The following is a 27026-nucleotide window of genomic DNA, read 5'->3' on the forward strand; positions in this document are numbered from 1 at the left end:
TGAGCTGCCATGTCGTGTGTTATAGAGTGTGTCAGTGTGTGTTACAGTGTGTGTCAGTGTGTGTTACAGTGTGTGTCAGTGTGTGTTACAGAGTGTGTGTGTTACAGAGTGTGTCAGTGTGTGTTACAGTGTGTCAGTGTGTGTTACAGAGTGTGTCAGTGTGTGTTACAGAGTGTGTCAGTGTGTGTTACAGTGTGTGTCAGTGTGTGTTACAGAGTGTGTGTGTTACAGAGTGTGTCAGTGTGTGTTACAGAGTGTCAGTGTGTGTTACAGAGTGTATCAGTGTGTGTTACAGAGTGTGTCAGTGTGTGTTACAGAGTGTGTCAGTGTGTGTGTCAGTGTGTGTTACAGTGTGTCAGTGTGTGTTACAGAGTGTTAGTGTGTGTTACAGAGTGTGTCAGTGTGTGTTACAGTGTGTCAGTGTGTGTTACTGAGTGTCAGTGTGTGTTACAGTGTGTCAGTGTGTGTTACAGAGTGTGTCAGTGTGTGTTACTGAGTGTCAGTGTGTGTTACAGTGTGTCAGTGTGTGTTACAGAGTGTTAGTGTGTGTTACAGTGTGTCAGTGTGTGTTACTGAGTGTCAGTGTGTGTTACTGAGTGTCAGTGTGTGTTACAGTGTGTCAGTGTGTGTTACAGAGTGTTAGTGTGTGTTACAGTGTGTCAGTGTGTGTTACAGAGTGTCAGTGTGTGTTACTGAGTGTCAGTGTGTGTTACAGTGTGTCAGTGTGTGTTACAGAGTGTGTCAGTGTGTGTTACAGAGTGTGTCAGTGTGTGTTACAGTGTGTCAGTGTGTGTTACAGAGTGTGTCAGTGTGTGTTACAGTGTGTCAGTGTGTGTTACAGAGTGTGTCAGTGTGTGTTACAGAGTGTCAGTGTGTGTTACAGAGTGTGTCAGTGTGTGTTACAGAGTGTCAGTGTGTGTTACAGTGTGTCAGTGTGTGTTACAGAGTGTCAGTGTGTGTTACAGTGTGTCAGTGTGTGTTACTGAGTGTCAGTGTGTGTTACAGTGTGTCAGTGTGTGTTACAGAGTGTTAGTGTGTGTTACAGAGTGTTAGTGTGTGTTACAGTGTGTCAGTGTGTGTTACTGAGTGTCAGTGTGTGTTACAGTGTGTCAGTGTGTGTTACAGAGTGTTAGTGTGTGTTACAGAGTGTGTCAGTGTGTGTTACAGTGTGTCAGTGTGTGTTACTGAGTGTCAGTGTGTGTTACAGAGTGTCAGTGTGTGTTACAGAGTGTGTCAGTGTGTTAGTGTGTGTTACAGTGTGTGTCAGTGTGTGTAACAGAGTGTGTCAGTGTGTTAGTGTGTCTTACAGAGTGTGTCAGTGTGTGTAACAGTGTGTCGGTGTGTGTTACAGAGTGTGTCAGTGTGTGTAACAGAGTGTGTCAGACTCTGTTCTCTCTCCTCTGCAGTTCTGCAGATAGCTGATAAGGAGAAGCCGCAGTGAGGAAGAGCAGCAGAGTGAAGTTCCTCCTCTTCATCCTGATGGATCCAAAGCTGAACTTCCCATTCCCGAAGCTGAAGACCTTCTGTCAAGAGATTTTTTTATATGAGATGTTCTATATTTATATCAGGCCGTAACACTTCAGGGTTCTCGTTGGTTTTTCTCAGCTGATCCGACTCATTTCTCCAAACTGGCTCCTGCTTCCACTGCAGACTGAAGAGCAGCTTTCTGTTCAGATCTTTACACAAACCAAACACTGACATTCAACCTACAGTCTACACACATACATGCAGTATGTCATCTGTTGAATATATCAGATATTCAGCCTTATACACGGGAATACTGATGATAAAACATTTATCAGAAAGTTTTCTTTTTACACACACTACCAGTCACCAGTCTGGACTCCTGACTGAATGTTCTGTTTCATTCTGATCTTCAGTCTTCTGCTTAAAGGCTTGAAATGAATTTCTTATGCAAATATAAATAGTGAAGTTGATCCTATGTATGAATTTCTTTCCAAAGCCTTTGCCTTTCCATCAAGGCAAAGAATCTAAAATATAAGATAGTTTTGATTTGTTTAACACTTTTTTGGTCGCTGCATAATTCCATTTGTGTTATTTCACAGTTTTGATATCTTTACTATTTTTCTAAAATGTGGAAAATAGCAAAAAGAAAAATGTGATGAGTCCAAACTTTTGGCTGGTAGTGTAATCTCACTTTTAATCTGAACTTTTTTTATCAATAATTTGTTGAAACATTTTCCTCACAGTCAGCAAAACATCTGTTCCTCACAATTTTTGGAAATACTTTAATATGTAATATTTCACCGTTTCACATGCAATTGGTTTGTCAAGTTTGATAAAGTCATATCTGACATGTTTGTGTGTGACAGTACGGAGGTTCAAGTGTTGATGAACATGATGAATCACAGTTTGCTTCAAAAGAAACAAACAAGTTTCCTGTTGTAACTAAAGACTTTATTCCTAATTAACCCTTTTAATTCTGTCAGGCCAGAGGATTTATGGGTGATGTAGTTTTGTAATTTTTGTGAAAACAGCGAAGAGGTATTATAATACTTTAATACTTTAAAATCTAGACTGGTGTGTGAATAATTTTGAGAGCAGGGAGTTTTGTTTGTGTGGCGTTTGGAGAAATGAGACAAGGCTTTTGAAGGCTGTGGATCTTAGCGTGAAGCAATTTGTCTAATCAGTGGAGAAAAACTGTAATTGCACTGGTGCGTTGTCATATACAATATTATAATTCCTCCAGGTTGTGAGTTTCTATCAGATTGTGTATCATGTTAATTCTGATTTTTCTCATCATCGCCTGGTTAAATTCCCGGTGACGGTTTCACTCACTGTGTTGGAATGAAAATGTGTTCCGTCTGCTTTAAGTATTATTAGATATTTTTTTCTTTATTTATCTATAATTTATAAATGCCATTGTTTTGGTTAGTTGAAGAGAAGATGCATCATCAGCAGTTCAGGTAGTGTAGCAGCAGTCAGACTCTGTGTGAATCTGCTGCGCTGAGAAATCAACAGGAGACTTCATGTTTGTTTTACTGTCAAGGAGAAATTAAAAGTGTGTGACAGTTTATCTCAATATGTCTTCTTTTAGTTAGTCTTTTAGGCTAAAAATAAATCATCATTGTCATCAGTGGTGGAAAGTAACTAAGTTACTCAAGTACTGTACTTAAGTACAATTTAGAGGTAGCCTACTTGTACTTTACTTGAGTATTTCCATTTGGTGCTACTTTATACTTCCACTCCACTACATTTCAGAGGGAAATATTGTACTTTTTACTCCACTACATTTATTTGACAGCTTTAGTTATTAGTTACTTTGCAGATTTAGATTATTAATACAAATGATAAATCAACTAATAAATTATGATATATTTTTATAGGTTAAGCTACCCAGCAGTATATAAAGTAATTGAAATTAGCTCCACCTTTACCAGCTGCAACATGTAAGTGATGAACACATTAATGCATCAATAATTATAGTCCAATAACATGATATATGTGATTCTGAAATGGGCCATTCTGCATAATGACTACTTTTACTTTTGCTACTTTAAGTATATTTTGATGCTAATACTTTTGTACTTTGACTTAAGTAAGATTTTGAATGCAGGACTTTTACTTGTAACAAAGTATTTGTATTACACTGTGGTATTTCTACTTTTACTTGAGTCAAAGATCTGAATACTTCTTCCACCACTGATTGTCATCATCATCATCATCATCATCATCATCATCATCATCATCATCATCCAAGGCCAGAAGGTTAGACAAACTTACCAGCCACAGCTGAACTGTTGTGTTATTTGGCAGGTGGTATTTTTTATTTATCTATTTTTTCATAATATGCTACTGATCCCCTGAGGGGAAATCTGCCTTTTCTGTTCCCGTCCTCCACAAGGAGGTCAGAGGTCAGAGGTCAGGGTCTGGAGCTGGTAGGGATTCAGTGGGTGCGTTCCATTTGTTAACTATTTCTCCTCGTCTCCTCGCCTCGCGTCTCCTCATCTCCTCGGTGAAAGGTGAAACGGGGGAAACAGGGAGAAGATGTGAGGAGGAGAGGAAGCGAGTGAACCGTGTCGTGTCTTGCTCAAGGACACTTCAGCAGGGCAGCTGCTTGCTGCCATATCTGTATACCAGATGTAGACTTTAGTGCAAAACCACTATGTTTTCCAGCTTAACATCTTCCTGTTTATAAAACTTTGTTCAATGTTTTCTCCATGTTTCTTGGTGAGTCTGAACAAAACCACATCCAAATATACAGTGCAGACATGTGCTCAGCATAGTAGTACACAAAGAAACAAGAATATGAATTTAAATAAACAAATAAAAGTAATAATAATAGTATAAAAAGAAGAAAAAAAATCAGAATTGGGATGAATAAACTTCATTAATATAAAATTATGATACATTTAAAAAAAAAAAAACACATGTTATTCTTCTTTACTGAACAAAACCACTAGAGGGCACCTGAGTGACGTGCTGAAGTTCCCGTCACGTGATACACGTGCTGACGTAAAGGCAACGTGTCGTGTCAGACGTGGTGACGTGTCAGTACGTCTCTGACAGCTCCGTGTTGTTGTTGCCAACAAGGATCATTTATCAATTTTTAGAAGATTTAGTGTCACCTAGTCTGAATTAACTTACAAAATAGATGCGGGATAACAACCAAGACCCTCCCAGCTTTCCCAACAAGACGGCAGAAAACTGGTAAGCAGAAACAAGCAAGCATGGCTAATCGTTCCATCCTGTGTGGAGAGAACTATGTTCCAAAACTCCATTCAATAATCTAGCAGTTAAATGTAGGATTGCTTATCGGCAAACACAAGTACCTGGTAGAACATAACTCGAGACCTTTTATGAATCTTTATAATCTTTTGATCAGTTCGGCATATAAATGATCCACCAAGCTGCACTTAATTGTAATAAAATATCACCTATATAACTGATTTCCACTGTTTGCTATCGCCCGCCTCTTGGTATTTTGCTGGTGGAAGAAGACGGTGGGAATAAGAGGTGAACCTATTCTAAAAGTTGAAATTTTATTGAAACAGATGCTGTTTGGTGTATTGGTTATATGCCGAATTGAAGAGTGGTTCGTACTGATTCGTTAAAGATCTTAAGCCGTGTTCTAAGACCTGTGTACATTCGCCGATAAGCAAGGCAGCATTAAATTGACAGATTTATGAATTAAGTTTTACGTTACTTTCTCTCCGTGCCAGACACCGACACAGAAGATGTTATTAGCAGGAGTCAGAACGCGGCTAACGGCTAAACACTGAATAAATGAGAGCTACAAGCCTGATGTAAAATTGCATAGTATGTTGACAACAGTTAATGTTAGCGAGCCATTTAACATTAGAGGCTGCGGACAGTTCGGCTAAGCTAGCTGGGTTGACAGGACAACTTGCCGAGAAAAGGATAAAGTTGCCTTCAGGGATGCTGATTTGTAAATGGGACAAAATCAATGTGGATAATGAGCTTTAAGGGGAAAAAATGATTAAAAAAAATGTTAATGCTGACTGTAAGGTTGTGAAGGGAAATTTTCTGTTTCAGATCTGACAACGTTATAGAACAAAGCTCATCAGCCTCCTATTCATTCTCTTTGCAGCAACAGATTTTACATCTTCATGACAGCATAGGTTTGAGTCTTAGATATCTGGCTTTTTAGCTCTGGGAGAGAGTTGATTAATTTTTCATGTTAGGCTAGTTTCTTCTGTATGTAGGAATGAAACTCAGTGGTTTCATTTAGGAAACAGGTCTCAAACTATTTCAAGTGCTTAATCTAGCCTCAGAGGCCTTCAAATGTAGCTTTTTGGTCTGCTGTTTTTCTGCTAAGAAAAATGAGCCCAGTCATTCAGATCTACATTCTTGATATGTTTGCAGTTGCTTTGTATTTCCATGTTTATTTAGCCTGATATTTCATTTTACCTGGTATTTAAAAAGTCTTAAATTTAGCTGGATGAAACATACACACACTCTGAATCTGTTCCAGATGCAAAAGGCTGAGCTCCGTCCTCAGCAGGATGAATTTGGGCTCTAAAAGTAAGAAGCGTGCGGTGCTGCCCAGCCGGCCGGACCCCCCCACCGTGCAGCAGATCCTGGAGGACATCAACCGAGCTTCACCCAGCGACCCGGCCTTCAGCCTGCTGGACCACACCGGCCAGGGTGACTGAGCATGCTCAGACTTACTGTGAAGACGCAGACAAGTGGCAGGGTGGCTGCAGTTAAAATGGTTTAGCAGAGGTGTGACCAAATCAACTTAAGCTTGAGTCCCGAGTCAGTCTCAAGCTTTGAGGCACAAGTCTCAAGTCAAGTCTCAAGTCTAAATGTAGAACCGCAAGTCAAGTCAGAACAAATCAAGGGTCCAGTATCAATTTAATATCTTAAAGAAAACTAAATATCTAGGACTTTTCAATGCAATATGGTTTTAATAGGATAAAAACTTGGTAAGAGCATCATGAGTTTGATTTCTATAATCGGTTTCAACTTCAATAAATTCAATCATTCCATACAAATTCAGAAAACAGAATTTAAATTCAGTCGTCTGCTGGAACAAATCTCATCACTTTCAATCTAAGTCATTTACACAAACACAAGATCTCAAGTCAAGACTTTAGAAACCTTTTCAAGTCATCAGAGTACAAGTCAGAGTCAAGTCCCAAGTCACCAGAACCCAAGTCAAGTTTCTCTCATTAATTACTAAGGCTGGGTATTGGCGAGGACATCACGATACGATTATATCACGATACATTGCGATACGATACATATTGTGATACATTGCAATACTCCATCATTTCATTTACTGAAAATTTAAAAATAGAGCTGAAAATACAACTTGCTGTGTACCACCTGGGTAGTCTAATATGTACATCACATTATATTGATAACTCAGCGGACAAATTGAAAACTATTTAATTCAAAGGGATTTGAGGGAAATTTAAGGACATTTTAAATCTGTTTAAAACATGAATATATATATATTTTTTTAATGTATCGATGGAAAATCTGGAAAATCGATGAAGTATCATGGAAGAAAATATTGCAATACTCAGCTGTATTGATTTTTTTGCACAGCCCTATTAATTACCTGAGGTCCTCCATATTACAGTTTTTCTCAGTCGCTTTGGTACATTTCTCGAATCATCCTCGACATTTGCAAAACAGTAAGTGCATTTCTCAAAACAATTCGTACAAATAGCAAAACACCATGGATTACCTGCTAAAGCCAGTCTCTCGCTCAAAATCCTTAGTTCATCTCTCAAAAGTAAATATCTGTGTCAATGAACATGTCAGTGCATCAGAATGACAAGTCCTTGTGTCATTGTGTACGGATAAGACAGTCAAATTGCTTAGTCATGTTGTCAATATAACAGTGTACTCTGGAGGGATGTTCTGATGTAAACTATGGCTAAAGTTTTGAAGACAATTATTGTAAATTGTAAGTTACACCTTACTGTATGTGGGAGATTGATTGCAAGAGACTGGACAAGATTCACATTTACGCTTTTACTGTTTGTTCTGTAATTTGTTGACAGACCATGTCATTGCGATACATAAAAGAAAAAGACACAACTGTTTTACAGCACTGCATAGCACAAAGGAAAAAAATACAAAATTAGAAATGTAAACATAGGAAACACCCTTAGGCAGAACTGTACATGCAGCACTGTGTGGGGAATCACAGTGCAGTCTTTCTATAACTAACGTTCCTGTCCTGTAACACTGTGTTGTGCTCTGTCTGTATATACTCACCAATTGAAGGTTCATGAGATGAACCTCTGAGCTATTTTAGAGAACCGGTTGATCATTGGTTGATCTAACGCTTCACACATTCCCCTTCATTAGTGAGAATCAAGTCAAGATTCACCTGAGAGCAATTCATCAATTCAGGACACATTTATAAAAAAAAGTCTAATAGAAATGTATAGAAAATATGCTTGACAGATTATGACAACTGGTTCAACCATTTTGCATGTAATGACTTATGCAATGAACTAATGCCTAGATGTTTTGGGGGGTGAGACTATTCAACAGAGAACCAGTATAATACATTTTGATCAACATGACATAAGCAATTGATAATGTAGGAAACAGCAGACAATTGTACATAATCATTTGCATGAATGTGCGAAAGCATTTGCAATTTGTTCAAAAGAATGAGAAATTGCTTTTATGATGTGCACAAGTGACTAGATGATGTGGAGGTTGAACAAGTACTTTTGAGAATTTCAATTCTGATCTGAGAAATGTACCAAAGTGACTGAGAAAAACTGTAATACTCGTCCTGTGTGAACAGAGTTGCAGACTCAGCAGGTTAGTGAAAGCCCGGAGGATCACACAGTCTAATATAAATCTATTTATTTCCCCTCAGACTCGTCCAGAGTTTCCCCGGACAGCGATGTGGAGCTGAAGTTCCAGCAGAGCCGCCGCTACCTGGAGCTGAACGAGCGGCTGCAGGAGGTCAGAGGTCAGCTGGTGTGTCAGAGGGAGGAGCTGCGGGCGGCGGGAGAGCAGCTGGACCGAGACGTGGCGGAGGTCAAAGGTCGAGCGCTCTGACCGCACACCGGTTCCTATGGGCTGCTTGAGCAGACACTTATCTTTCCAGGAAGTTGAGACTCGAAGAGGAAACGTGAGGCGGGACGGCCTGGTGGTTCAGCAGACTGTTCTGTAACTGGAAGGTCGCAGGTTTGAACACTGAAGCCCCGCCTGCTGGAGCCCAGTGCCGCTGACCTCTGACCCCTGACCCCTCTGGTGAAATGTGTACATGTATGTGACCCATGTTGCTAATTAAGAAACCACTTCCTAATTACACTGAGTGTAATATGGAGATAAACTCCCCTTGCCGGTGTCAGACCATCACCTGCTGCCAGTAAATCAGGGCGACTCTTTACTTTACAATGTCCTCATTCCAGTGTAGTAACTGTGTATTAACCTGTGCAAAAGTAATGTAAGTATACTATATTACTGTGTAGGTACTTGAAAATGATGAAAATCATAGTACACAGTATTATTGTGTACTTACTAGGTTTGGTCTTTCAGTGGAATCATATGGTGATTATCTGGTGATTTTGGGAAATCGTGACACAAAATTCTGCTGTCTGAACTGATGAGAACAAGCAAATTTTATTTAAAAACTACTTTAAAAATAAAGTATGGTAGGAATATTATTTGAAAAGTTCAGTTTTGTTTCACATCACAGCTAACATGAGAGCCATATCGTGATATACAAAATCCTTATGATTATGGTGATACTGATTTCAACCATATCGCCCAGCCCTAGTACATACAACACTTTCCATAGGTTAATATACAGGTTAATACACTATAATAAGGCCATTGTGAAGTGTTGCCTAAATTGGCAATGAATAGAAATAAAATGCTTTTTGTTCATGTCGTGTCTGCAGTTATCAGTCACTTCTCAACTACAGTATTTTAAAAGTAAAAGTGCACTGAAACTACACAACTATTTCTGTATGAAGAAAGGCTGACACAGTTTAATGAAACACGTCACTTTTTATTTGATGAAAACATTTATTATGATACACTTCCATTGCTTAGCCTATGTCACATGGCACCATATGCCTGTACGGCCTTGTTCACACATGGATTGCTGGGAAAACTGGCCCTCCCTCTTACTTAAAGCCCGTCTTCATCAGGTGGTAGAAATCATCACCAAAAAAATAATGTCCATAAAACTAATGGTTTCCCTTCCCCAGTCACTCATGAACCGAGTTGTTTTAGTTTTTTAACAACTTTTCATAACGCATGTAAAAACACTGCAGCAAAACAATGTTTGTGTTTGCATTATTAAAAACTGATAATTGGGTCTGTCTGATTCAATGCCTTTACAAGCACGTTGATGTTTCATTTTTGATATTCGCAATATTCAAATATTCAGTGTATTCAGTGTATCACATAAGTCTCCATATACAAGTAAATGAAAAACCTGGTTACTGATGGTTCCATGTAAACACCAGATCCAGATTAACACTTTAGCTGGGATGAGGCTCATATTTGAAATATTACTGTGAATGTAAACACAGTCATTATGGGACAATCTTAGTTTTTCTGGACATTGTTTTCCTGTGTTATGTTCACAGAGCTACGGCTGTAGAGAAGACACCAGGCTCTTATCACATCCCCCAAAATACTTCTGCCTTTCCATTGCATGACAGTGTTAACACTTGGCGTATCGTATGATTTCTCCAGCCAGGCGTAAACAAGGCCGCTGACAGTGATGGTGGACTTCGTGGACCTTCTAATGGGGTTTTAACATGTAGCTGAATTCCTCATTCATCTCATACATTGGACTTTACACAGTTCAGCTTCACTGGGTTAATCTGGTTTAACACATTGGTTCAACACATCCCCATTGGCCCCTAATTTCACATTTAGGGGCTGTTAATATGTTAAAATGGCCACCGGGACTTTGAAAGCCTTGCATTCAAAAGCTACTTGGGTTTTATTCATACTCAAAACATGCTTTGGAAGTAGGGTATTAGTAAATGGAAAAATCTTTTTAAAGAAAAAACAGCCCCTTAATATCACTGATCAATTGTAGATTATTTTTCATTCTGTCCAGCACACCGCTGTCTTCGATCTCTGAGTACACATGGACAAGTGATGTTACAACTACAGAGAATATTCATTGTCTTTATATTTGACTTCTTCAACCTATCACTACTTTTACAGCAAGACAGTTAAGCAGATATTAACACATTATTTTATAAAGACTTCCAGAGAATAACTTCTGCGAGGACACATATCTGTTGAACCCAACAACTGTTTGGCTCATAACACCCAATCATCATCAAATCTTTTTTCCTGCTTGGAAATACTTAACAGCATACAGTACCTGATTCTAGTAGCAAACACAAATATAATGTCATCGCGTTTGATTAACAGAGGCATGTACAGCTTATACGCTGGAATAGTTGCTTTGTTCATCTACATTGACAGATACATTATAGGTCTTTGTGGCACTAGAATACAGATGGTATGACTAGAAATGTTTTTGTCAGCCTTTAAAATGTATTTTACCACTGAATAAAGTCATTGTTATCCAGCATCCACAATGTTAACAGGTGTGTATACAGGTAGTGAATATAAGCATGCTGTCAGGAGCAACACAAAGATTCTTTTGCCCACCAGGAAGCTTGAGGAGTTTGTATATCTGCATGTATTTACAATACTGGTTAAGTACAGGAGTACATGGAGTTACCCAGCACAGCTGATAGCTTGGAGAACGACGGTATTTGCTATAATATTTTCTGCAGCAGTGGTGTAACAACAAAGGCTAACAGTATATCATAATTAGTTGTGAGTGGTGAGGCAAAGGCCAAAGCGTTGATGTATGTAAAAAATACTTTACATCTCAGTGTATTGTGTCCTTTTTGATCGTCGGTCAACAGTCAGCCACAGTTGGTACCTCTTCAGGTAAAAGTCCAACTGAGTTATCATTCAAAAGTTTGCATATTGTTCTTTTTATTGATTCTGTCAAGGAGACTGATGGTGATTTATGTGCTGAAATCAAGTTCATTGTCTTTGCTGTATGTTTTCACTACATTTCTACCAGGCAATGGTTAATATACAAATACAAAAAAGTACAAAAAGATGCACCTCCATTTTGTGTGAGATTACTCTCTGAAGTGCTTCTCTAAAGGATATATTGGTAGTCTGTCCATGTCAGACCTGTCTCAATGCATACATCCAACCCTGTATGAATAGTAGATGGAATAAGATGAGTTGTGATGAAGGGTTCTTTATCAGAGAAAAAAACTCCAATGCAGTGAAGGAAAAAAAAGGGTCAATACCCGAGGTAAAAGGACTGACACACCCTCTTTGTCCACCTGAGTGCTGAGTTTCATTCAGGAACACAGTAGAGTTGTCCACATTTTATAGGAACCAACCTAACGTTCTATGACTCAGTTTTTTCCCCTGACTTCTCATTGATTGTGGTTGCTTGGTTTTGTGTGTCTTGCAGGCAGCAGGCCATAGGGCTGGGGATGTAGTTGAATGGAGTGACTCTGACGGCCTTACTGGGGGATCCCTGGCGGAAATGGACAACTCCACCCGTGTAGCTATCAGAGGTTCCTGTGGACACGGTGCTGTGGCTCCTTAGGGAACCGTCAGAATCTCCATCTTGGAGGTTACTCCCAGAGGCGATGCTGATCTTTCTGAAGATGGCTAGTCTTGCCGCCTCCTCTGAGATGACCGGCGCCGTCTCAACTGTTGGAGAGGTGCTTGAGTTGGTCTTGTTATTCAAATAATCTTCTGTCTGGACTGTCGCGTCGCTTGTCTTGCGTGATGCAAGTAGGATAGTTGGCAGTTTCCCTGGCAGAGCTGGTGGCTTTGGTTTTTCTCCATCAGGAGAAGGCACCAGAGGCAACGCAGTGGCTGGCAGAGTGCTTTTCAAGATCTGAGGTACGTCCTCGTCCCTAATCCTCCTCCAGGTGACTCTGTCATTTAACCGGGATCCACCTCTCTGCCCTTTCTTCTTTGTATCATCCTCGCTCTTTGCTCGTCCACTTGAGTCAGAGGACGAAGAGCGGAGGGAAGAACGGCTGGTCACTCGGCTCAGTATGTTGATGCTCGGTGATGAGGCATGGCGTTTAAAGGTATCTTTGTCTTGCTGCTGCCTGGCTCCGGACATTCTGCCAGGCGCATTTCTCTGAGCCACCCTACAGGGGCTTTCAGAACTAGTTCTCCTGGCAGGGCGTCTTGCAGATAGGTCCCGTTCACCGGAGGTTGCTCTAGCAAGGTTTGTAGTCTGCTTCTGAAGGCCTGGGTCTAGCCTCTGGTCACGTCTGGGTGCTTGTCCTGGCCCCTTTCCTTGCATCCTCCTTGGGCCCTGCACAGCCGCCTTAAGTTCCTGACAACGAGATGAGCAGAGGAAGACAGCAGAGGCAGCTGGACATGCTCTGCGGGGGGATACATGCTGACATGCAGGCATGGTGCGTGCAGGGCCATCACGTCTCAGAACAGTCTTTGATTCCTTAATGAAAGTCAGTTGTCTTAAGAATCCATTGCGATCAGACTCACTGCTGCTTGAATGGACAGAGGTCATTCTGACCAAGTCAAATCGATTGGCGGGAAGAACCCTTTTCCCGTTGACCTGATTGTTTTGTCTGCTCGTTGGTTGGTTGGTTACCAGTGGTGACAGATTCCTGGGTTGCCTTGCTGAATTCTGGATAAATGGGATTCGGACTGGTGACTTCTGAGTTTTATGTGCTGGGGATTTCTGAGATTGATTCATGACAGGGGAGCGTCCCTTTCTTTCGGGTGGACTACTAGCAGGTGGGCTACTAGCTGGTGTGGCATTCTTTTTCTGAGTGGATTTATTTGTTTGAGTAGGGGATGTTATCCTCTTCTGTGACTGTTTTGATGGTGTAGAGCTTTGTGATGATCCAGAGGATGAGCTTTTTGGTATCCTTGGAGGTGGAGTAGAGCTCCTCTTTGGCAAAGACAATTCAATGTCCTGCGGTCGGCCTAATCGGTGAAGGCTCTTTGATCTATGTTGAGCAAGGTTTGGGTTCTTTGGAGCATCCGTCTTGGTTGATACTTTTTGAGGTGGTGGCCTTTGTGAGAGAGTGGTCTCTTTTTTAGGTGTATATATCACTGTTCTGCCTCTGAAAACTACCGGCAAATTTGGAACTGGTTTACGCTGGGCAAAGTCCAGGGGTTTATTTGCCTTTTTGTCTTTAGCAAACTTCTTTTCTTTGGGTGTAAAGCTAGATGTTGACATGAATGACAGCACTGACTCAGTTTCTTCAGAGGAAGGCTCTTGTGACTTTGATGCCTGTAGCCCAGTGACAACAGAATTAGCACCTTCCTGTATGGCTCTCCACTCAACACTGTTGAGGTCTGAGTCTTTATCAGATGCCATGTCATCACTGTCAATTTCCTGATCCATGTTCCACCCATCTGAGGCCTTTTGAAAGTTACTCTTTTGTTTCTGACTCTTCTCTGCTTTCTTCTTCCTGGCAGCAAGCTTCTTTCTCTGCTTGGGCATAGCAGATGTTATGCATTTCTGAAGGAGGTCATCCTCTGAATCCATGCTAACTGAACTTGGCGAGCTTTGCTCTTCATATTGGCTGTGAATGGTCATAGGCTTTGTTTGTTGCAACATATTAGTTTTGTTGTGTCTGTTTTTGGACCATATTTGGTGGGCTTTTGATTTATGATCCTCAAACTCAGCGTCACTCAAAGAACTAAGAGAGGAGCTGAGCGAGTAACATGCCAGGGATTCATCCTTTATTAGGTTCTGTTTTATCCTCTGAAACCCTTTGGCCTTTCCTTGGGAATTGTCAATCCTGCCAATATTTGTCATGCTTCGGGAGAGAGTATTTCTACTTGCTTCCCTCATCTGTTTTCTACTTGTTCGTTTCATCACCTCATCTTCTTTCTCTTTTTGATCATCATAGAAGCAGTTGATGTCTTCCTCGCTGGGTGATGAATGTCCCATTGGTTGAAAAGCCATGTTTCCTTTAAGTGATCCCCGATTTAGGTTACCTTCTGTGTTTTGCTTTATGACAGGCAGTTCCAGTTTCCTCACTGGGCCTTGGCCTTGCCTCTGCTTTTGTTGATTGGGAGATTGATCACGGTTTCTCTGACTAGCCACTCTATCAGCTACTTCTTTGCTCTGCATCAGCACTCTCTGAGTGGGAATGACATGTTTGGTTGTTCGATTCATTTGACAGACTTGTATGTCAGGTTGGTATGTCATCCTATTGGGTTTGTGGAAATGTGAGAATATCCTGAGGTCTTCAATCCTCTTTGCCTCATCATCAAGCAGTTCCTGTTTGTTCATACTTTTGACTCTCCAGTCTTTTGCACCCCTCTCCTTCACTGGATATTGAAGTGTTTCATCACTTAGTGATGTCGTGCTGGAGAAGTTGACAGGGGTACCTTCTGCAGAATCAGTGAATGATGAATCATCAAATTGGCACTCCTTCTGTGGCATGACAATTTTCCTCCCTGAAGACATTTGGGTGCTGCCATTTGGGAGCATCATGTACACTGGGAGATGTATTGGTTTTCGGATCTGGGAATTTAGAATATGGGAAGGTATGGTGGTCATAAGGGAAGGTCTTACTTTTCTGAACTTGGAGGGCATTGCTGAGTTGATGCATTCTTTTAAGATTTCAATGTCATCATCTGAGTTTCCTTCACTATATCTCTCCCCATGGTCCAGTCCATGCTCATCCTCATCAGGGAATGGAGGATTTCTGTCATTTTGCTGGAGCAGGGGTGTCAGTTTAAGCTCCACATCTTTCTGTATGTAGTGCTCGTGAAGAGGTAGAGCACTCAAGCTCGAGGCACAAGAGAAGTTCTCTGTAGGCTTTTCCACAGTGAAGTAGATCATAGTGTCCAGGTCAGGAGGAAGGTTGAACCTCTCCTTGAAGTCTGCAATCTCCATGAACTTGCGCAGGCTGCTTTCCCACTGACCTGCTATTCCAGCACTCTGTGTTTCTGGTCCATTTGACTCAATACAACATGGAGTTTTACTTCGGCTAGGAGGCATGGTTTGCCCTGGACTGTCGGGAAGATCGCTGGGACTAATTGTTCCATCAATCATCTCACTGCATGGATCACTCTGGATTGAGCTGGCAATAGAGGGAGACTCAAAGCTCCCCAGTGAACTGACTGAGCTACAGCGACTCATTACCAGGGGCGTCTCATGGATATAGTTTTCAGAGGAACTGGATGGTGATCTATCTTCAAGTATGGCTGGTGACGCTCCCCTGAGGAACACTTTTTCCCTTTTGGCAGGGCAGGGGATTTCAATTGGATCAGTCTCTTTGCTTGGGAAGCTTTTTGAGTCAGTCACCAGCAGCTGGCTGTCACTCAGATCTTCCAAGGTCTCATCCTCCTCAGCTCTCTTCACCACTTCTCCATCTTCCACTTCAATTATTTCCAGTGATGAGTCACTCTCCAGCTCGTTTTCACTTTGACTCTGACCATCAAGCGCTCCATCACCAGAGGAGAGGGAGGACAGTGAGCTGCAGCGAGAGAAGCAGATAGGAGTGTTCTCCACCGAGTATTTCTGGACAGTCTCCATCGTCCCAATGGTTGGGCTTCTGGTGGAGCTCATTGGAGAAAATTTCGTAATACTCCCCCCAGTCATTACAGTTGGGACCCAGGCTTGCCTCCTCATTGCTTGGGCAGCCTGAACATTGATACCTGTCTTTGCTACACCAAATTTGGCCACACTCTGAATGAGAGGGACATGTTGATAAGAAGGAGACAGTTTAATGGAAGCCATGCTGACATCAGAGGACACTTTAGTGGAAGCGCTGACTGGTGTCTGTAGGTGCGGATCCTGGTTCTTTTCATTGTCTGTGCTACTGAGCTCTAGAGCTTTCACCTCTTTGTTGTCCACAATATCTCTCTCTGGAATATCAAGCTGTCTAGTTTCATTCAGGATAGCAGGTCCAACATTTAGATACTCTTGATGAGCAACCTTGAGATCAAGCTGGTTGGGTCGCTTTTGCTGCATGGTTACAGCTCTTGTAGAGGGTCGCATCTGGTCTTTGCTACCGCAGTAGCCATCACTAGTGCTGCCGCTGTTTAGACTATCTGTGGATAAGCTTGTATGGGCAGTTTTGAGGCGTAAGAGGGCGTGGGCTCTACTAAGGCGTTCTCTGTGGGCCAAGCTGCTTGTATCAGAGAGACGGCAAGGGGAGCATGACTTAGCCCGGGCTTCATTTAGCTCATCCAGTCCGTAAGGCCAGTCTGCAAAGTGGTCCTCAGAGCTGAGGCTGAAACTGTCCTCTGAGGATGTATGCATGGTGATGTCCTCCACTAGTCTGTCGATTTTGGCCACAGTGTTGGTGATCTTCTTCGCTAGCTTCTCTGCTGCAGCAGACACTACATCATCAGGAGGTACGTGTCTCTTCTCCACCGTCTGAGGCGGCTCTACATCTCTCTCAGGTTCGCTATCCTTCTTTCGTGGCTGGTTTTGGAGGAAGTTAGAGTTGGTGAGAAACATGGACAGCATAGAGAAACTCCCAGTGTCCAAGCTACTGGAGACATTGGGGGCCTCATCATCATCAAAGCAACCAGAATCTGATGCATAATCCTTTGCCAGACTCTCAATGTGCCGCAGTGGCTTGTTGAGGCTCAAGTGCTTGGGGCTCTGTTTATCAAGGGTATCAAAAGTCTCTGCTAGGTGCTTAGCATCTAGCTCCGCCTCCAGAGCCTTCTGTTTCCTCATGTAGAGTGAGGGCATGCAGGAGCCGGGGGATATGACGGCAGCGTCCTTATATTTTAGGGGTCGGTTGGTGAGGAGGTTCCTTAAAGCTGCAGCGCTGCCCATGGCTATCATTTTGTGCTTGGAGTGGATGAGGTTGCGCAGCATGCTAACTGCTCCCAGATCCCAGAGCAGCTCCTGGTCTTTTGGACTTCGGGCAGAAAGGTTCCACAGAGTCCCACAGGCGTTGCTCACTATGGTCAGGCTGTGGGAGCGCAGGTGCTGAAGCAGAGTCTGGAGGCAGTTATGGTCCCTGAGGATTTGCCTGTGTAGAAATAAAGTGAAAGAAACATTAACAACTTGCTCATGTCCAACTGAAATGAAGTATATGTACTTATTTGAAGAATTTGAAGTTAATTTACAAAATGCTAAGTATCCATTTTTTTTTGGGGGGGGGGGGGGGGGGGGGGGGGGGGGGGGTATTCATCACTTAATGTCAATGTGAGGATCCAGACTGTAAAAGTGTTTGCATTTTGTCAACCATGTACTTAAATACTATCCTTCAAGAGATACAATGTTTTATTTTAATTTTGTTCATTTTAATTAATCATTTCCTAAGTGTTGGTGCCACTTTTTTCCCAGATGGTGCATATCTCATTTGGGAATGGAACTATTTTCTTCATCAATCATGATAACAAAAACCTGTGTCCAACTGAAATGAATTCTAATATAATTAAATCCTATCATAATGTAAGAAATACATTATAACATAACATAATATGCAGTTATTTCTTCACCAATGTGACAGTTGGTGTTTGCGCCTAAGAAAACTACCTGTAATCTTCTCGTGTGGCCACCAGACTGGACACGTTGCGGAGGATTCCCCCTCCACTCTCGATGATGGCCAGTGAGTTGGTCTGACACCGGTAGGTCAGTGTGCTGACCAGGAAGCCCAGAGCGCCGTCCACCGAACAGATCGCCACCTTGTTTTCTATGCTGTGAGCTGACAGGTTCCACAGAGCGCTGAGCAGACTCTTCAAGGTGGATTCCTAGAAAGCAGCAGCATTTTCAGGATGTCAGAAAATGTTTAGCTCTGATGGAAAAAAACACCATGCTCATCCAATTAGAAAAACTATTTTACAGCATAGCACCAATGCAGAAAAAAACAGATTTCTCTTTTTTTATCAATTCAGAATCCAAAATCACAACAGATGCATGTGTCATGCCAGAAATCTTAAAAAATGTATTCTTGTTCGTGTGACGTCAACATTTGCCACAAGTACATAACATTGACTCACAATTACAAGCTCATACAAGCTAATTTCCTGCCTGTATTACATTTAATCCATATGGGTTTGCCCTTACCTTTGTGGCTTGAAGGGCGCAGGTTATCAGTGCAGACACACTCCCGATGTCTCTGAGGACTCTCTTGCTACTGATGTCGGCCCGCCATGACAAATTTCTCAGGATACTGGACACGACTTGGTGCAGTTCCTCGCTGTCCGAGGCCAGCTGAGCCACCAGGGCCTGCAGGCAGCTCTTCTTGGAACAGAGAGTGGCCTGCATGGAGACAGGGCAGAGGCAAGTCAAACACCTAAACAGTCCACTGTAATTTTTGGTTAATTTGTTAACGTAAGGCATTTGATGGATGCTCACAGTTCCATGAGTGCATACATTTTTAGCAAAGGCAATTTTGTCATGAAAAGGAGACTATAACCACACACACACACACACACACACACACACACACACACACACACACACACACACCTCCCTTTTAACAGCAGCTGTTTGAGAATCAATATTGACTCGAAAGAGAGAGAGAGGGAGAGGGAGAAAACTGTATATCACCAAAATCGGTCAGTACTGTTATCTACATGTGATCACATAAATTCCACATCAACAACGCAGACAAACCAATGCAGATAAAAATCCCATAAACAGAGACCACTGCCAGATCAGTACTAAACTTCCAGTGCACCATCCATATAGAGCCTAAAACAGTAAAGCGACCCCTACACATTGACTAAATTACAATAATGTGTTGTTACCCACCAATAACATTCATTTTTTAGTAGTATTTCAAATAAGCTATTTTTGGCTAATTGCTAATTGGGCATTAGTAATTAACTAGTGGGAAGGTTTTCTGGCTCCCTGAAGTAGGAAGAAAGGCACGTTACGTCTCCTCGCTGTTAAAGTTTTCAGATAACTGGATATTTTTTTAGCAGTAGTGGGTGCACTGATTCCTGGACTAAAGGCTGAGACACTCTCAGGTCCCATTTGCTAACACAAGAGATCCTCTGGAGCACACTGGGCTCCAGACCAGTGTCATGGGGCCGCCTGACCCAGACCCCACTGATCTCTCACACACACACAGACTGGCTCGCACACACACACAATGGCTATGTTTTCAAAGAAAAAATAAAGGCATCATATTTGTGTTCATAAATTATGATCTAGCTACAGATTCTATTTGTTGGGTTGTGCCCCACCGGCTCCTAATGCTGAGACGCTGCTCATTTTTAGCATGGGTGGCCGCAGTGGGAAGGGAACCCCCAACCCCGGCAGTGGTAGTGCCTTGCTTTACCCGCTGATCTACACAGGACTGATTCTGTACCTTGTTGACAACGTCCCCGAAGGTGAGGTTAGTTAGTGCCATTCCTGCATAGCGGCGTAGCGCCATGTTGATGGGGTCGTTCTGCATGCCGTACATCTCCTGGTCCAGATGGATCAGATCTGCCACAACCTGCAAACCGCCTGGAAAACCACACAGCAGGTACAAGACTCAGCATGAATCTACACAATCATACCATAATGTTTTATTTTGTTGAAGCGTCTCACTGACCTAATTCATTCATGGCACGTCGATACTCCTCTTCAAAGGAAAGCTTCATGACGGCACACATGGCCTGGCAGATCTGAGGGTCAACGGGCTCAGGAATGTCTGGAGAGAACAGAATAGATCAGAATAGAACAGAATAGACATTAATCCCTTGACTTCATAGTGTCTGTGGTCTTTGCTGTCTCGCCAGCAATGCTCCCTGTTTTGGTTACCCTGGACTTAGAGGGAACTTTATTACACCGGTGGTTTTGGTTCCTCCAGGCTCGGAGGGAACTGTACTCACCGGTGGTTCTGGTTCCTCCAGGCGAGGGCGTCCCGGTGTGGCTCTCTATCCAGTCCCAGCCGCTGTCGCAGTGTGTTCGGATCTGCTCCAGCATGTGCAGCACCCTCATCTCCCTCCTGGCCTGGCCTTCGTCCTGCTGGGAGTAGACGATGTTGTGCAGGGCGGCGCTGGCTCTGGACTTGGCCTCCCGGCTGCAGCCCGCCGTCCCCCCCGCCGTCCCCCCCGCCGTCTCCCCGGCCCCCGGAGCTTCGTGGAGGATCTGCACCAGCAGGGGAACGCAGCCGGACTTGCGCATGGCGATGCAGCTGTCCTGGGAGCTGGACATGGCCAGCAGAGTCCGGGACATCTCCTCTTTGTCCCGGTTGGCCAGCATGGACAGCAGCCAGAACACCATCTCCACCTGCGTTCAGTTATTCAATTCAATTTTTGTCAGTGAAGTTTTGCTTTTACAATACAAGCAGAACCAAACAAGCACAAACATTAAAAGAACAAACAAGAATTATTCACAACCCACAATAACGTCATAAGTAAATTAAAATAATAATAAGTGGATAAAATAAAAGTAATTAAAAAAATTACAGTACATACAATAATATAATTAACTTAAGTTTCACATCTCTTTTTGCATACTTTGCATTATTATTATTATTATTATTATTATTATTATTATTATTAAATTATTACAAAGTTGTGTGTTCTTTTATCTTTCTATTTTACTTGATTTGATTCTTTTAATGCAGTACATTTTGCTTGTTCTTTTATATGAATTTTATCTTTTTATCTGTCTTTTATCCGCCTTTTGTTGATGTAAAGCACTTTGAGCTGCATGTTGTGTGTGAAAGGTGCTATACAAATAAAGGTTATTATCATTATTATTATTATTAAAATATACATAGGGATTGACAAGATATTTGGTCAGTGTGATAAATTATTAGAAGTAGGTCACCGAATTTTGTTTAGATATGGCTTTCCAAGAAGATTTAAAAAAAAGAAATAATTTTTGCTTGATCTTTGTTCTCCGTTATAATGTAAAAAGATCCCATTTGGACTCGTTTATGTAAAGATATGGAGAGCACCACACCTTACATTACTGAACTGGTTTGGTTTTGTACCTTGCTGCCTCCGTCTCCAGGAGGCTCCACTCCTCCGGCAGCAGAGGAAGATGCATTCTCAGTTTCACCAGCAGAGGGTTTCTCAGCACTGGAGCTCTGCAGAGAGAGAGAGAGAGAGAGAGAGAGAGAGAGAGAGAGAGAGAGAGAGAGAGAGAGAGAGAGAGAGAGAGAATTTAAAAAAGACGTTTATTCATAATTTAGTCATGCTATACAGTGTGATTGACCTATATCATAGAAGAGAGAAAACAAAAACAAAAAACCCCACAAAAAACTAAATAAAATAAAGCAATAAATACAAGGAAAAAAATCTAAAATTCAGAGATAACAAGTCTTCCTCAACACAACACGTCCCCAAAATCCCAGATGTTCACAAAAGCATCGATGTTATCAGTCAGTTTGTAATATTCAAACAGAGAGACAGAGAGAGAAGAAGACAGACAGAGAGAGAAGAAGACAGAGAGACGGAGAAAGATAGAAGAAGACAGACAGAGAGAGAAGAAAACAGAGAGAGAGAGAGAAGAAGACAGAGACAGAGAGAGAAGAAAACAGAGAGAGAAGAAAACAGACAGAGAGAGAAGAAGACAGAGAGACGGAGAAAGATAGAAGAAGACAGACAGAGAGAGAAGAAAACAGAGAGAGAGAGAGAAGAAGACAGAGACAGAGAGAGAAGAAAACAGAGAGAGAAGAAAACAGAGAGAGAAGAAAACAGACAGAGAGAGAAGAAGACAGAGAGACGGAGAAAGATAGAAGAAGACAGACAGAGAGAGAAGAAAACAGAGAGAGAGAGAAGAAAACAGAGAGAGAAGAAAACAGAGAGAGAAGAAAACAGACAGAGAGAGAAGAAGACAGAGAGATGGAGAAAGAGAGAAGAAGACAGAGAGAGAAGAAGACAGACAGAGAGAAAAGAAAACAGAGAGAGAGAGAGAGAGAGAAGAAGACAGAGAGATGGAGAAAGAGAGAAGAAAACAGAGAGAGAAGAAAACAGAGAGAGAGAAGAAGACAGAGAGACCGAGAAAGAGAGAAGAAAACAGAGACAGAGAGAGAAGAAGACAGAGAGACGGAGAAAGAGAGAAGAAGACAGAGACAGAGAGAAGATGACAGAGAGAGAAGAAGACACAGTGCTTTGTGTCAGTCAGGGTCGAGTGGCTTCATAATTCCTCTTTTGTCAGGTGGAGTCAGGTGTTGAGTGGGAGGTTAAGTTAAGAGGTTAGTGTTAAGAGGATAACAGGAGGTTAATGTTAAAAGGTTAATAGTGTTAATAATCAGGATTGTGCTCAAGCTCTTGATGAAATGTATTCAAGCTTTCAGCACAGGTGGAGATGAACTGAAAAGATGTTGCATTGAAATTTCTGCTGATTTTATAAATGAACACCAAGCATTTTATGAGAGCCTGTCGAATTATTTCAAAATCTGTGCAGATTGTTTTATACTAGCAAATATTAGACACTATTAGGTTGAAAAGAAAAAAAAAAACATTAAACATGATATCAAATGTGTGGAGTCTGTTGGGAAGATTGCTATTTGATTTTATTACAAATTATTTATTGAGCAATATTGTATCTTGTGGTTCTTTATTTCACCATTTTAACGTGAATCTGTCACTCGACACTGATCATTTCTCAAAGCTCCTGCAGGTCAGTGTCGGGTCTTTGTGATTGATCAGGAGTTAATTGATACGAGTGATTAGTCCGGTCTCCATAAACCAGGAGTGTTTAAGATCAGAGGGTATGTGTATATTTGTGTATATTTACAGAAGCTTGTCTATCTATTTTTTCATCACCATGCCTTTTGATGCCTTTACTAAAACTAAATCAGGTGAAGCTGCTTTTAGTAATTTAATAATTTAGTATGCTCCCAGTTACTGGAATAAACTTCCAGAAGCACTGAGATGTTCCCACTGTCAGCTCAAAACATTCCTTTTCTCTGTGGCCTTCTGCTAAATCATCTGTATGTAGATGTAACAGGTGTTATCTTTATTTATTTATTTTATTTATGTTTTACCTATTTTATACAAAATTATTCATCAATTGGAACAGGAACAGGATCCCAACAGGAGTCTAGAGGAACTCTGGTGAGGAGTTTCTCCGCCCTGATGGGATCCTCAAACCTGTATTGAGAATTGAAGGATTTCTTGAAGTTTATAATTGTAATTGTTTAGATGATCTGTGTATTGTTCTACAGGAATATTTACAAGTCCTATAGGGGCTGTGGGGGCTGTGGGGCTGTGGGGCCTGTAGGGGTGGGTGGGGGGGTGGGTGGGGGTAAGACCACTGGAAAGACTTTAGGCTCCTTCCAAGAATCCTTCAAGATCTCATCTAAATTGATTTCCTTTTGAGAGGAAATATTGAGGGAGTCCCTCTCAGAGAAGATCTACTGGCTGAGCAGAGGAGTCACCAGTGTGAGAGTGACTGCTCAATATCTTTCTTTCTTTTGTTTTTAATGTCATTTTATATATTTTTTCTGTTTTATGTGAAGCACACTGTATTTGCCTTGTGTATGAAATGTGCTATATAAATAAAGTTCGCCATGCCTTTTGATGCCTTTACTGCACAAGGTGTGGTCTGCCTCGTCCCAGACCAGATCCCACTGCAGGCAGGAAAACAAGAGTGACCTACATGTTTTCTCTCAGGTTTCCAGGCCGCCGGTCGAGGTATGTAGCGGTCAGCGCCGGGCCGGCCGAAGACCAGAGAGAGACGCTATTGTCGACGGACAGCTAGCAGCTATAAATACCTCTGATTTCCCAGCATGCCTGCTAATCCTCGGCGCTACAAAGACACGCTGCGGATCCGTCAGCTGGAGGCTCCGGCCGCTCCGCTACGATCCAGCAAACCAACCGGCTGCATCTCAAATCCTGAGAGAGTCATGTATCAAAGCTTTCATCCCCCTTTCCATCCCATCACCATGGCAACCCCTCGGGGTGCGTGTGTGTATGTGTGTGTGTGTGTGTGTGTGTGTGTGTGTGTGCCCGATTACGCCAAAGACTGTCTTGCAGACAAAAGGGGGAGGGGGGAGGTGGGGGGGTGCAGACATATGCTCATCTGAATAGCAGCATGTAAGCAGTGAGATGTTTATCTTCCTGCTAACAAAAGAAACATGTGATGTTACTACTGTGTGACAGACAGGCAGACAGACAGGCAGACAGACAGACAGACAGACAGACAGACAGACAGACAGACAGACAGGCAGAAAGACAGACAGACAGACAGACAGACAGACAGGCAGAAAGACAGACAGACAGACAGACAGACAGACAGGCAAACAGACAGGCAGAGAGACAGGCAGACAGACAGACAGGCAGCATCCACTGTGGCTCAAATCCAACATTCCTCCATTAAATGCAACATGAAGAGCTGCTGTGTGATACAAAATGGACGACACTAGCAGGACGTAGAGGAGGATAAACATCACTTCACCTCCTTTTTACTGGCAGAAGAAACCTTTTAGGGTTTTTACAGAAAATATAACACATTTCTGAAAACAGATTTTTGTTAATATTGTTGGTTGTTATGCTGATCACCCGCTGAGCTCATCGTTTCCTCTCTATTTCCTCTACACCTCTGATGTGTTCATCCAGACGACGTCTCTCTCTCCTCAGCACAGCGTCTGTATCAGCAGCTCATTGTTATTCTCAGAGGGAAGCGGAGCAGAGAACGGAGAACGCCGCTCTGCTCTCTTTATCTCGGATACGCTCGCACTGTGCCAAGCCTGCAGCCTGGCAACAGCCAATCAGAGCGGAGCTTAGTGTGGGGTGAAGCCCTGGTTTCTCTGCATAGTAACAAGCCGGAGCTGGGATGGAGAGAGAGACGGAGGAGGAGTGTAGAATATAGACTGAACAGAAAGGGTTCTGTATAGCACCAGGGAATGGTTCTTTAGGGTGGTACCATAGTAGAACACTTTTAGAAAGGTTCTCTATAGCACTGTGCACAAACGGTTCTGCATAGAACCTGTATGGTGCTGTAAAGAACCCTTTGAGAATAAATGAAATGCTCCAAACGAGCAGCTTTTAAAGACTTTTTAAAAAATCACACTTGGTTCTTTATTTTGATTTATCTGTGATAACACTGTATTTTTTGGGTCCACAATTTCCTAATAATTTCCTAGAAAGGAACGGTTCATTTCTTGGGAATTTTCCTGGAAAGAACCAAGAAGAGACGAGCAGCTCTGTAGAAACTGTCAGCAGTCTGGAGAGTCCATCACATACTGTCAATTTCCTGGAAAGAACTGCAAAACTATAAACTATTTACTGGAAAAATAACAGGCAGAGGTCAATTATCAAAAGTCATTATTCATATAATTACAATATTGTTATTTGTTTAATTCTTAATACATTTTTAGGTCATTTCTAAGTTTCTGTATAACTACTACTTAATTTCATGGTTCTGTCTAGGAAACTCCAGACTTACTATCACTGAACTCTTTCTCTATTTCTACTAATATCTACTAATCTGTAATCAGAACAGAACTTCCAGGTTCTTCCTAAGAAGAACAGTTCCTCTCTAGGAAATTATTAGGAAATTGCTGACCAGGAAAATAAAGCGTTAACGTTTAATTTAATTTAATTTAATTTAATTTGCTGTGTTTATATGCCCTAACTTTACACCAGGGATAAATGAAGTATCTGTGTCTGTCTGCCTGTCTGCTCTTTGGTTAACCTGCGGTGGAAATGTGGGTCAAACTGAGTTAGGAAGCCGTTTTTGTTTTGCCGGAGCTTCATTTTGGAAAACCTGCTGGTTCTATATATTAATATTCAAATAAAAATTCAACATTTTATGAAAATCAATTTAATACATCAATAATTTAAAATAATAAATATGTGATTTGTGTTTCAAAATCTGCAAAAACCAGGAGATATTTTTGATGTTTTTGTTTGATTTTGGTTTTACAGGTCAAAGGTCAAACTGAGGACAACCTGGTAAATTATCAATGAGCAAAATGGAGATGTTAACAATGATATATTCAAACCGGTTCATAATTTATGGCTATTAAATAGGAACCAACCCCCCTCCTCCAACACACACACACACACACACACACACACACAAGGAAATCACAAATGACTGATTTGAGCTGCATCAATATAGAAACACTGATTAATATTCAAACTAAGTTAATATTCAAACTAAGTTCTAGAACATGTTGAAGTGTTTAGCTGTTCCAAATTCACAAATGTTCCGCTCCTCTCATCGGTGGGTTTGTTATGAATATTAAATGAGAGGCAGCAGCTTTTGATTTAACAGGCAAAACCCTGAATATGTATTTTCAGTTCTGCTGTTTCTCAGTGATCAGTAGTGAAGCTGTTCAGAGGCTGACAGCATCACAGCTGCTGTCACTCATCTTCTCTTCAGCACCCCCCCCCCCCCCCCCCCCCCATCCCCCACCCCCCCCTTCAATATTTCAAAGCAGCCATAAAACATTCAGTGCTGCGCTGACAATCACTGAGCTGAGACTAAGAACAGGACTGCCAGACTGACTGTAGGAAAACTACTGACAGATCAGAGTGAATCACACTGCAGTGGAAGTAAAATGGAAAACATGCTAGAGCCGAAATAAATCATATAGCCTAAATTTCGGTTAATACTCGTCAGTACAGGAGACTCACTAGACTTCACTCTGTAGCTGCAACCAGTCAGTCAC

At 41.9% G+C, this 27026-nt stretch overlaps 2 protein-coding genes across 2 annotated transcripts; one reads left to right on the forward strand and one right to left on the reverse strand.

Annotated features, from left to right (window-relative positions):
- Positions 1–4514: 4514 nt before the first annotated feature.
- cunh19orf25 (chromosome unknown C19orf25 homolog) lies at positions 4515–8787 on the forward strand. Its single transcript, XM_071546833.1, has 3 exons — positions 4515–4671; positions 5957–6129; positions 8336–8787. The coding sequence occupies exons 2-3, from the start codon at positions 5988–5990 to the stop codon at positions 8518–8520; spliced, it is 327 nt and encodes a 108-aa protein (XP_071402934.1). The 5' UTR covers positions 4515–4671; positions 5957–5987; the 3' UTR covers positions 8521–8787.
- A 3094-nt stretch (positions 8788–11881) lies between these two features.
- On the reverse strand, positions 11882–21488 carry apc2 (APC regulator of WNT signaling pathway 2; the record flags this gene model as incomplete). Its single annotated transcript, XM_071546835.1, has 7 exons — positions 11882–17480; positions 17990–18204; positions 18521–18715; positions 19773–19912; positions 20001–20099; positions 20281–20680; positions 21393–21488. Coding segments are annotated over 7 exons (6744 nt in total), but the record flags the coding sequence as incomplete, so codon positions are not given.
- Between the last annotated feature and the right edge of the window lie 5538 nt (positions 21489–27026).

Source organism: Centroberyx affinis, unplaced genomic scaffold (genome assembly GCF_046629955.1).
Source record: "Centroberyx affinis isolate AG114_WGS23_722 - 3 ecotype Tasmania unplaced genomic scaffold, CSIRO-AGI_Caff_v1 ptg005486l_1, whole genome shotgun sequence".
Lineage (NCBI taxonomy): Eukaryota > Metazoa > Chordata > Actinopteri > Beryciformes > Berycidae > Centroberyx > Centroberyx affinis.